The sequence below is a fragment of the Bacillus rossius genome, chromosome 18, assembly GCF_032445375.1.
Source record: "Bacillus rossius redtenbacheri isolate Brsri chromosome 18, Brsri_v3, whole genome shotgun sequence".
In the NCBI taxonomy this organism is placed as follows: domain Eukaryota; kingdom Metazoa; phylum Arthropoda; class Insecta; order Phasmatodea; family Bacillidae; genus Bacillus; species Bacillus rossius.
Genome location: NC_086345.1, coordinates 4,120,198 through 4,133,269, shown reverse-complemented (window position 1 = coordinate 4,133,269; position 13,072 = coordinate 4,120,198). Strand labels below are relative to the sequence as shown.

Sequence of the window (13,072 nt, the reverse complement as noted above, 5' to 3'; positions counted from 1 at the left end):
CTCCCACCAAGAAGATCCGGGGTTTACCACCGGGCGGTAGAAACCAGATTCCTTGCAGTTTGGGAACGAATCCTGTTTCCTCGCCAGGGAATTCTCTCGGAGCCTCAACCTCAATCCCTCTCTCGTGACCTCAATGTCGGTGCAGCGTTCAGACGGAGTTGATGCCTTTAAGCCTTGTGACGTGAGTCACTTCAGGTTGTTTGAAGTAAACTTTAAAAAAAAACCTATATACAGACGCACAGATCAAGAAAAACTGAATGTTTTCAAGGAACTAGTGAAATGTCGACTAAAAATTGACTGAATAAGGTTACCAATTTTTTTCTTCCAATATAATTAGTTTTTATTTATTGTGTAAAAATATTGCACTAGATTTGTTTTTTTTTTTTTTTAGAAAAGACAAGTATGACATAAAAAAAGCGGAAAAATTCGTATTTTTTATTGCAATTCTACTTCCTAAAAACCATCTAATCAGAAGCAGGTATCAGCTGTATTTAAAAAGTGAAAGTTAAGCCGAAAACGAATGTAAGGTAAAAAAAACTGCTTTTAAATGAACTTTTTGTCAATGATAAATGTTATAGTCTAAGAATTGTTATCTTTTTTATTTTTAAAAAATGTAATGTCCAACTTGTACTAAATTATTGGGTTCTGTGCCAACAATTTTTTTGTCATAATTATTTTAATATCTTTTACGCAAACCTAGATAACATTTTCAATTATAATGAATTCAAATAAAATCTAACACATTATATGTACTTAAAAAATAATATTCCACTGCAACACATTTGCAATAAAATGTTAATCGATTGTCCTTAATTGTGTTTATTTAATGTAAACTAATATAATATTGACAACTGATATTTTAATTTCAAGGATTAGTAATTTAAATTGTGCCGCAAATGAATTATTTTTAAAATTAAGGTTTTAATAAATTATTAACAAGTACATTGTAAAGATAATATGTTAAGCCTTTTTAAGGATTTCATAATTTAAAACTATTTCATTATTCCTCTTTGTGTGGTCTTTTAAAACTCATGTTCCCGCAGGCGGTGGTAAGGCCACTAGTTGCTCAGCTGTGGGCGGTCATATTCCACTAGAAGCTTATCCCACGTCGAGTTAGGCACACTCCCCTCGTGCAAGCACGTGTGTGCCCAAGTGCCCGTGCAGGCACGCCTCGTGCCTTCCGCCGGTGTGCCTTGGCACGTCCCCTCTCACTTCGTTTGAAGCAAACTTAATAAATAACTATTTAACGGCGTACGTATCTAGAAAACCTGCCTTATTTTTAAAAGAACAGATTGTGCTATAAGTCCATCCTTGTTCAACAAAGTAGAAGTTCACAAGCTGGCAAAAGCGGTTTTTTGTTTCTATTATTTTTTTATTATGATTTTGTATTTTTTTATTTTTTTCTGTAATTTGCTGATATGAAGGACATGTGCTCCTGATTATTCCTGCCAATATTTTATGGTATTCTTCATGTGCTCATTATTCCTGTCGAGACTTCTACTAATGTTCTCCGAGTGCTACTGGTTAATTCTGAAAAATCGATATCTACACGAAAATTATTTTTACTTAATGAGTCACGCAATTTTATTCAGTATAACATTTTATTTGTGAATTTCAGCTAGCAATTTATGACAAAAATTATTTATTATCTGTGTGAATTTAAACAAAAAACAACCATTACTAAGTCAAATAATATGCCTTGAGACAGCTGAGAAGCACTTTTGTGCAAGACAACTTCTTTCTTCTTGATGTCAAGCGAAGCCATTCTTCTCTTGGGATCGTTAGTGAGCATCTCGCATCCCACATGAAAATGAAATAATATTTCCCTCAACACAACACGTGGCGACATGTTTTGTTTATAAACAGAACTACTTGCGAAATGTTTCTTATATGAGATAAATAACTCTCACTGATGAAAAATTGGAAAAAATTACATTTAGGTAACAAAAGTAATAATTTATAACTCTCAGTTCCCAACTGGCATTAGTGCTGAAGCTACATGTATCCTGGTTCGTTGCTGTAGCTGTATCAGAGACATTGCTGCAGATACTGCGGCAAGGAGTTTAGCTTCAGAAAAATGCTAAACTTAATAAGAGTGTGTTTTGGGTCCTTAACAAAAACCAGCGTCGTAAATCATTTGGGCAAATATTTCTTGGATATACATTGCAAGACCTGTACTACTAAGCTGACTAAAGATATCGAGGACTGGTCTACAACACTGAGGAAGAGGAAAGAAGGCAAAATATTAAATGACTGTAATGATAGCGAAGAATGTAAAAATCATAAGACTATTATGACACAACTGAAGCTGACACGATGGATGTCTGTGATTTAATGTTGAGACAGAAATGTTGGAAACGACGTGTGAAATAAATTATTCAGATCAAGCTTGCGATGATAACTGGGTCGATGAAGAAAGTTAATTTAAGGCTGGTGTTAAAATAGAAGACTCCAGTGATCTTAGTAATATTTATTATAAATATAATCAACATGTAAGTAAAGATATTAGCAGCAGAATAATCAACATGTAAGTAAAGATATTAGCAGCAGAAGATATTCATTACGCATCTTAGGAAGATTTATTAAATTAATTTTTTTTAAGCTTGAAAATTACGAAAAGTGGACGTGACATCATCCAAGATGGCGGTCGAGTACAAGGTCAAGGTCAAAGCTCCCCTCTAGAGCAAGCTTGTTCTTGGGGAATTTAAGCCACAGTGGAAACAATTGAAGGCTGTGCCATTTTTAGCAAAATAAAACGGCATATTTCTATTTCAAAAACTGATTTTCCCCCCTTGAATTAGGGATATTACTAGGTTTTTTGAGGAATGTCGAGTGATTTTTGAAGAATTTTGAGTCAATTGATCATTAATTTGGCTACCGTGACGTCACATTCCATGATAGCGGTCTACAATCAACCATCTAGTTTCTGAAACCTGTTCCAAAAAAAAATAAAACAATAAAACAATAAATACTATTTTGAAGAAAAAAATGTTTAACGTAAAAATAATATATATTTAACTAAAAGAGACAAAAAGAAAACTTACAAGTCAAGGTTTGATTTTCCATATAATTTTCATTTCATCACTTGTGCTTAGTTACACACGCTCATATTTGTTCTCAGAAAAATATTTTCTACTACGTTGATAGTGATCACGGGTAATTTTAAGTAGATTATATTTGATAAGACTTGTTAAATTTTTAAACAAATAAACTACAAAAATATTTATGTAATTTTGATTTTTTATCCAAAGAAAGTGTTTTCTAGGTTGGCAGAAACGGAAATGTAGAGATCTGCCAATACGCGCTATTCTATGGTGAGACACTGCTTCCGTATTTCTTCATGCGCAGGTATTTTTCAATACGTCACCATGGACAACAAACTAAAAACCAAACAAAACAAATTATCCAATCCCTCACAATCCGGCCGAAAGGAAAAATAAAACAGTAGCCAATAGAGAGTAGACACCCTCTTATTTGTATTCAATTATGTGAATTTCATCCTGATGCCATACGAAACACATAGGGTAACCGTATGCAATAACGCCACTACTTTTCAAAATTCCATTTTACTTTAAAATTAATTTAAAAAAAAGTAATATTATGCATAGGTGAACTCCAACAATAATACCAAATGTTTCTGATGCTGAAATAATTGAGTAAATAGTTTGTCCTTTTTTTTATTAAGAAATGTTTTTAAATGTATAATGGCGTTATTGCATCCATATTGGCTACAATAACGCCATATTACAAAAGATATTTTTAAATTACATTTAAACAAATTAACTTTAACAAATGATTCGTCAATTATTAAAATTGACTTAGATATGTACACAGAGGCGATGGGGCAGTATATTCACTGTCATAGTCAGTGCAGATATCACAAATACCAGTTCGGGATACCATCCCTGTACAACACTGTTCGTGGAACCAACGATTGCATTTTGTGCATTGAACCCAGCTTACTTTCTTACCTGCATCATCATAGTAGTATCCCCCACAATCTCCACAATAATTGCTGGGATCAGTACAAGTATCTGGGTTGCTGGTTTCATGTGGACTTGCAGAAGTTGATGCTGATGGAATCGTTTTGTCCAGCGGCTGAAGCTTATGACTGCAATGGGCAGGCAAAATCAAAAGTTTGATTCAAAGTGATTCGGCTGTATCCAGAACACTGATGTCTTGGTGGCTTGCATGTCCATCCAGAATCAGAACAGTTCCCTGTAGACGATGGTTGTTGAAGTGATGCAGCCAATTGCAAAATTCTTTGGTTTTCAGTCATTGCAAAAACTGACCCAGGTAGAAGTTCATCCCTATACTCCACTTTTTTATTTTTACCCTTAAAGATCACGAAAGGTGGAATCCAGTTGGTTCCTGTAGCATTTACACAGCCTACAACACAAACTGTTTCTCCTTTCTCAGCATTTGTTGTTGCATACTCTTAGTTCCCTTCTGAGCAAGAACTTTCTCAGGAGAGCCATAGCACAACTGCAGGCCAGTATCATCAACATTTTAAATAAGTTGTAGTGTGTTTGACAAGTTTATTTCCAAAATGGTATCTTGTAAAAGCGTGAATTATCGTCCCACTGTTTCTTTGTTGAAACTCATCAACCTACCGTAGCTGAGAGGTTCAGGAGTTCTCATAGACAGTTCAGGGTGACGAAGCATTAAAGCCTCAAACCATCTTCTTCCAGCTTTCTCACCACGAAACTGATTTTTCATGTTATTTGAAGCACAGAATTTATAAACTACCTCACAAACTCGCTTTCTTGCTAAACCTAAACCAACTGCTTGCATTTTCTTTATTCTAAAAAAGATGATTTACTTCTTCTTGTGTCAATGTTCTGTCCCGTCCGAGTTTCTTGAAACAGCTGTTACATAACACGTGATACGTAATGTTCTTCGAGGATAATTATTTTCCTTAGCAGCTGATGCTACTTTGGATCCCTGCTGAACGAGTTGTACCACCCTGAGGAGCTGTTCCTGCGTCCAGTTGCCGCGAATTCCTTGTGATTTGTATCGCCCATTTTCCGATAAAAAATTTAAAAAAATTAAAATTAAATAACATTTTGGTAGCGTGTTTTGATTTAGTGTTGAGTCTCTGGGTTTGAGTCCAGTGCAAGGAAGTGGTGTCAATTTATCTTGGCTTAAGTTCGTCTTTACGTCATTTTTCTATAGTCAGTAGTGGTAATGCATTGAGGTAAGTAGGCGACGATCAAATCGAGCATTCCTCCTAAAATTATTACAAAACAATATTGTATTTAAAATGATGTTTTATTTTAAACTAAACAAAAATAGTTTTTTAATAACAGTACTCTTTGGATTCCAGTGAATAAACATGTGTATGATGGAATCTTGAGCAAACTTTCAATTAAATAGGTATTCTTCATTAACAATAAATTTAAAAAAACTTATTCATCATCTGGTTAGAACTCAAACCCATGACATGCATGCATAAGATGATACCAGTAGGTTCACAACGCGAAGTAAAATTATTCTTCAAAAAAAAAATTTTTGAAATTTAATTTTCCTATGCATTAATAATTAATGTGGTAACCAAGGCGTTATATATATATATATATATATATATATATATATAAATATTTAAGTAATGACTGTTTTCAGTTACGTGCTTAACAAACAAAATACTTGAGTTATTAAACGACGAAAGTTTCAAAATAGAATTGCAATATTAATTCATAACTTCATAACTTATATAATTGGCGGTATTGGATCCATGAGGTATGGCGTTATTGTATACAATTACACTAAATTAATATTTTCCTATTTAATATTTAAAAAAAAAATTAGGTTATTCTTTGAAGTACTTGTTTTTATTGACATGTCAAAGAGAATATATGCGCAAAGTCGGAGATGCATATGAATAAAATTCTTAACATAGAGCCAATTTTATTAACACAATATAAATTTTTACTTACTGGAATCACCTGCCAGCATCAAGGATGCTATTTCTGAAGCGCTGTCCAAATTCTTGAAAAGGTTTTTGGAGCTCGACTCCATGTGTGCCATTTTTCAGTCAGAATTTAATTATTATATATTTATACATAGCATAGTTTATAGCAAAAAAAATATTTAGAATTTTACTTAATTGAGGCCCATATACGTTGTGGTGCCTTAAATGTTTTCCAGTTTTTTAATTATTAATCTATAAGTATATGCCCTACACAAAAATACTTAATTTTGCTCAACCTCTACCATAACTAAAAGGTAAGGGGTGTTTTCTACCAACCCTTTAAGTTTTTTTTTGTCCACCTCAAACATTGTGTGTTTGGACGCATTTCTGGATATATGCCACCCGCTGCCCCTGGGCTCGCCTGTGGTGTAGGCGACCCGCGAAGTTTGAGAGGTTCAAATTCTTGTGCGACCAACTTTTTTTTTCGTTTAAGGACACATAACTGTTGTGACTCGACTAAAGCCTCGCCCAGTGGGGATTACAACGAATGTTGGTTAAATATAATTTTATGGAATACAAATTACCCAAAGCAGGTAGTCGGGGCAAGGTACAAGGGCTGGAAATACCACTGAACAAAAATAGTGGCCTTATTGTAGCCATAGCGTTATTGCATACGGTTACCTATTAGGCCTACACAAGTCTTGGCCGATAAGGGAAAGTGGAATATTTAAGGTGTATGGGGAAATAGGTTAAATAATTAATTAATTTGATTTTAAATTCTTTTCTTTATTGTTTCTGGTGCAACATTTTTGGTAACATTTCGTTTACTTCAATGAGGTGCGTATTGCCGACGGCGGGGACGGCGTATGCTCAGGCCACAGGGACGTCGGAACAAGGGGGGGGGGGGGCAGGGGGCGAGTCACCCCCGTGCTGTTATGCATGGGGGGGGGGGCGAGAGTAGCATTTCGCCCCCCTCCTTTTCCCAGAATAAATGTTTGGTCCTAGTAGTATTTTCCTCAACCAGTAGTTACAAACGTTGCATTGGTGATCACATTGATTAGAAAATCAAATTTATGACTGTCAATATACCTACTGTAAAATGATTGCAAATTCCTAGATGGTATTTTATTTAAATTTTACTACATCTACTGTCAGAGTAGTATTTAATACGTACTACGTCATCAATTTCTTGGAATGGTATATTTTATTTTTTGGTTCGGAAACTCATTAAGCAAAACCATTTTGCATGGGAGGGCCCCCGGACCCCCCCGCTCTAGGACTGAGGTAAGTGTGATATATCTTTTCGTAACCCCCCCCCCCCTCCATCATGAAAACGTTCCGACGTCCCTGTCAGGCCAGCACGTTCAGTAGGGGGCGGAACAGGCCAGGGGGCGGCAGGTGTTTCTTCATTGCTGGGCGGTACTTGAGGGGGGCGGCGTGGATCCTTGGGCCCTGAGCCACTTCTGCAGGGACTGCAGCCTGCTGCTACCGCCTGCGGAGGGAAGGAGTTTAATCCCGTGTGCCACGACGGAGGGCGGATCTCCGTCACTCAAGCCGGCGATGGGGCGGAGGTAGTCACGTGCCACAACGAAGGGATGGGACGACTCGCCGGCGGCGGATTGTACGGGGGCGGCGAGTCTCTTCGGGGCGACAAGTAGCACATCGGGGGCGGGCCTGGCGCAGCCCTGGGGGGCGGCGGCAGCCACAGCCAGGATGGCGAGGAAAGCGACCTGGAAATAAGAAACCATTTGTTGACGTTATACTTCTTTAGACACGTTTTGAACAAATTATGATGAGAATGTTTATTTACGATGCTTGTCTCACATGTCACATAAAACAAGAATATGCATGTGTGACTTTAAGTCGACTACTTTAATTATTGATAATGATAAATGGTCGATACAAATAAGTGAGTTTTAGAAGTTATAAATACACCTTAATTTTTAATAAATTATCTTGATTAAAATATTAAAATAAACATTCTGCTTAGTTATAAATTTTGCTTTAAGTTAAAAATTTAGAATTAAAATATATTTAGATTCGATTATTACAAACATATCACTACATAGTATTAAACAAAGTTTCATCCCGCTGTCTGTCTGTCCTTATATATTCTTAGATCTTTAAAACTACGCAACGGATTTTGATGCGGTTTTTTAATACAGTGATTCAAAAGGAAGGTTTATATGTATAATACATGCTTAATATAGTAAAAAAAAATTATTATTTTAGAGGTTTCTAATGTAATGTAAATAAACACATTTTTTTTGCGCTTACATTGCAAACTCTGGCTGAACCCTACGAGATAGATCAAAATAATGTACCACAGTATTGTACACCTTAAAAATGTCTACATAAAAGTCTGGAATGGTATATGATTTTCTCTTATAGATAACCCACAATAAACGTTTTTTATCCTTTACCTTTTACGAGAAATACCTAATGGCTTAATTACGAAGTGATTTTAAGCAATATAGCATTAATCCTTATCCAATTTAGTACCTTAAATACATTTTGCATTTAATATATAATAATATTTATAAAACTCAGGGTCAAAATTTCAACGTTGCAGGCTTAGATTTGAGTGTTTTTCACGTGGCCAATTATATGTCGCTCTTTCAAGAGTAATCTCTAAAGAAAACATTTTTTTATTGTCTAATGACAAAAATGCTGTGAACGTTGTATATAAAGACATTCTGTAGTATATTTATCATCAGCATTGCACCCGTGCAAAGCCGGGGCGGATCGCTAGTTTTTATATAAACAATGAATCCTGAGTATTTTTTAATTTTTAATATTTTTGAATTGAATATTTAACAAACTCTAATGTTATTATCACTCAATTCTTTAAATGATTTCATTTCCTAGAATTATTTGCATGCAAAACAAAAATTAATATTTTTTATTTTACGAAGTATTTATTTAACGCCCGTAGATAGTACACTCACCCATTTTTCCTTAAGAATCTTAATATTTTGCCCAGCTGTTCCAAGGTGTTTTTAATAAATTAAAAATAATATAATTTTTGGGCACGAGGGGCTTTACAATGTAGACGCCGCAAGGCAATGAAGAGCGAGTTAAAGCCATTGGACCTCCTAGTGTATAATGATGGACTCCGAGCCAGGACATACCGACTCAACTCTCAACTGTGTTGCTTGGCGCGGCGATCTAGCAGATTCAGCTTTTCTCTGTGGCGTACAAGTTACAGCTAGATTATTATGGTCTGTTTACTAGCAAGTGCGGTAAAACGTGGTCAGTTGACGAATAATCTCGTAAACACTTTTTTATGAGTAATAGCTCTCGGTCACGGCATATTGGAGAAATTACGAGAATGGAACGGAGGGCGCATGAAGCATAAATGTATTACTACGATGCTGCCATCTGTGGCGAATGGCGCAAAAGCAAATTCTTAAAGGCCAAAAAGAAACTTTAAATTCAAGAGCTGCTTTATTAATTTTAACAAGAAAGGCGGTTTTTCTGTTGGATATCAGCTGACTTTGGCTTGTATGTGGGTTTATATTTTTTTTTCATTTTTTTAAGATTTCTAAATACAGGATTTAGAATTTTTTGAAGTCCTTTCCACTTTTGTCGGAGCCGTTTCATTTTTTAGTTTTACATTTCGGCTTCCAAATCGAATGATTCGGTAGCAGAGATGTACAAAATACCTCATAACTTATATATAGAATACAAGTTACAAGATATTTTTGTGTAAAGCAATTGAGATATCGAATACAAGATTATTTTGGAAATTGTGTTTAAAATACTAGATACAAAATTTGCATTTTCTAAATACTTTTTTAGAATAAATAACTTTTTTAAAGAAAACATTTTTGTGTTAATTTTAATGTTTATTTAGATTATGATACTAATTATATTTTATTAATTATGTATATACAGTGATCACTTAAATGTATGAAAATATTACATTTTTAATGTTTTGAAGCAATTCTTCAAATATGTTATCATACATTTTCCTTCTATGAGGTCAGTAGTATATAATAGGGGCTCCTGGGATTGGCTTCAGGCTTGTAGTGCCGGTGCCAGGATTCAGTCCGTGAATTGTGATGTCTAGGCGGCCATCTTTTTATGACTTTGACCTTAAACCTCCAAAATTTGCCAAAATGTTACCTAAATTCGCAAATATCGGGAAAATGTTCCAGTTTTTTGAAACAATATTCCGTAAAAAAACAAGAAAAAAATTAAAATTAAAATTTTTCTTTATTTCGAAAGAAATAATCCTCGTTTTGAGGGAAAATTTACTGATTTAATACTCCAAAATTCCAAAATTCGTAATTAGAAAAAAACTTAAAAGACTTTTGCGTTAGAAAGAAAACAAATTCCTAAAAGTAATTTAAGACTTCTAAGATCAAGCCGCCCTAAACCACTGATATCAGGACCGTGACCTTGATCTTGACCACTAAAATTAAAATTCTTTAATTTTTCACCTAGAAATTTGGAAAAAAAAATTCAAAAAAATTAAAATAATTGCTTAACTAAAATGCTTTGTTACGTAATAGATTTCGGGCCTCGGTTAGATTCCCGACGAGAGTTTGATTAAATTATAAATAAAATATAAAAAATTAATAAATAATTACAAAGTAGTAAAAATATTTTTCGTCACATCCACCATTTTGAATTATTTCGGAATCGTTGCAATTTTCGTTACGATCACCATCTCCAATCGACGCAAAGCTCTAATTGCTCCAACAGCTCCAAGTACTACAATTATTGCTCCAAAAGCTTCAAGCGCTGCAACGCTCCAAGAGTTCCGTCGCTCAGAGAGATGTGATGTTTCAAGAGCAGCAACAGCTGAGCACTCGGCACACTCACCAGGTGGTGCATGGCGCGGCTTGCAGCAGCAGCGGAGTGGCGCCTGCAGGTCGCCAGGTGGTTATATGCAGCCGGTGATGGCGCCGCGGTCACGCCCGGGGCACGTGTGCGCAGATAAGCCCGCAATGTCACCTCCAGCAGCGAGCCAGGCATGCAGTTTCACTACTCAGTTTAACAACTTAAAAATAATTACCAAAGTAACTATATGAAACAGAACATTCATTTTGTTTTATAGTAGTTATTGAAAAAGTTATTATAAATTATTATTTTTTATTCCAGCTTTTTTTTAAATTTAATTTATTTGATATATTGCATTGAATAAAACATACAGAAAGAATTTGGTAAAATTCTAATTATCGTCGTATCTTAGGAATATTTGAAAATTTTTAATAACTCAAATACAAAATATATTTTATATAAAGTATCCTACATAAAAAAAAATTTGATAGAAAAAATCTTATATTAACATTTGGTCAACAGAATTTTTGACGTGAAACGTCTAATAAATCGATGAACGCCGGCTGCACGCACGAAAATGTGACCTGTAACGCACATTGTCCCACTACGGATGTTTCATTACGGATGTGTCCTGTTATGCTCATTGTACGCATGCGTGGCATCTCTCTTCCACTTAATTGGAACACCTATCGATTAGACTTTTCAATCATATTTTCGTCGTTTGAATTATTAATATTATGTAATGTAACGATCGTGTACCGATTTTCAGCACAGTCGGTACGGTTATTAATTTCCCGCCTACCACTATAAGAAATAAACATGGCAGACTACATATACGTTTTTAAAACTTCCACAACACAAAATAAAATTTTTATAAATATATATTCAACATCTGAAACAATTGATTCTAATATGGCCTAGTGGCCGTGCGGTTAGCATCGCTGACTACCAATCCAAAGATTGAAGGATTGAATCCTGGCCACTGCAATACTTTAATTTTTATACTTGTCAAAATAAATACGGCGCGCGTGACATTACAAAAGTAATAAATATATTTGAATTAATGAATGCAAATAAAAGTAATTTTTTCAATTAAATTGTAGATTTAATTTCACTCCTTCTTTGTATCCATACAAAATAAGGATAATTCAATAAAAATGATTCAATTTTATTCATAAAAGTATGCAGAGGTAGATTTTATCATACAAAAGATAGAAAAATGTTTAAAAAATTTCTTCCTCAAAGAATATAATATTTTTTAATGCCTAAATGGTTTGGTTGCAAAAACCTATTACAGCTCAGTCTCAGGCCGAATATGATATTTCATTTTCTTCTGGATTAATTATTTCATCAATGTTTTGTTATGACGTCACGTTAAACTGTCGTCCGTAAACCGACTTTACAGACAAGCAATTTTTATAATTAAAAATGGTTTCCAAGTTTGCGTAAAACATATTAAAATAGTTAGTGACAAAAAAAATTGTAGTCACAGTATACAATAATTTAGTACATGTTGGACATTACATTAGTTAAAAAAAAAAAAAAAAAATCATAATACTTAGACTTTTAACATTTTTCATTGACTGATAGTTCTTTTCAAAGCCGTTTTTTACCATTCATTGGTTTTTGGCTTAACTTTGACTTTTTAAATACAGCTGATACGTGCTTCTGATGAAATGGCTTTTGGGAAGTAGGAATCCAATAAAAAATACGAACTTTTCCACTTGTTATATAAATTCATAAGTATCTTTTCTAAACAAAACAAAAATATAAATCTAGTGCAATATTTTATAGACAGTAAATAAATAGTGGGATAATGTGCGTTACCGGACACTTTTTCGTGCGTGCAGCCGGCGTTCATCGATTTATTAGACGTTGTCATGTCAAAAAATTGAAATAAAAACCAACACATTATACTTTTAAAAAAATATTTCTCGGCATGACGTTTGCAATAAAATGTTAATCGATTATGCTTCATTTTATTTATTTAATGTAAACTAATATTATATACACACTTGATATTTTATTTTAATTTTAAGGATTAGTAATTTCAATTGTGCCGCAAATAATTTTTTTTTAAAAAATTAAGGAACATGTACATGGTAAAGAGAATTTGTTTAACATTTTTTAAGGATTTCATAATTTAAAACTATTTCATTATTCCTCTTTGTGTGGTCTTTTAAAACTCAGGTTCCCGCAGGCGGCGGTAAGGCCGCTAGTCGCTCAGCAGTGGGCGGTCATGCTTATCTCTCGCTAAGTTAACTGCGCCTAGCACACTCCCCTCGTGCAAGCACGTGCGTGCCCAAGTGCCCGTGCAGGCACGCCTCGTGCCTTCCACCGGTGTGCCATGGCACGTCCCCTCTCACTTCGTTT

The 13,072-nt window shown here is 34.6% G+C and overlaps 1 protein-coding gene across 1 annotated transcript; it reads right to left on the bottom strand.

Moving 5' to 3' along the window:
• Positions 1-6,676: 6,676 nt before the first annotated feature.
• Positions 6,677-10,773, bottom strand: LOC134541222 (uncharacterized). The gene is made up of 2 exons (XM_063384475.1): positions 10,742-10,773; positions 6,677-7,641 (listed from the first exon to the last, which is right to left on the bottom strand). The coding sequence occupies exons 1-2, from the start codon at positions 10,751-10,753 to the stop codon at positions 7,318-7,320; spliced, it is 336 nt and encodes a 111-aa protein (XP_063240545.1). The 5' UTR covers positions 10,754-10,773; the 3' UTR covers positions 6,677-7,317.
• Positions 10,774-13,072: the final 2,299 nt, after the last annotated feature.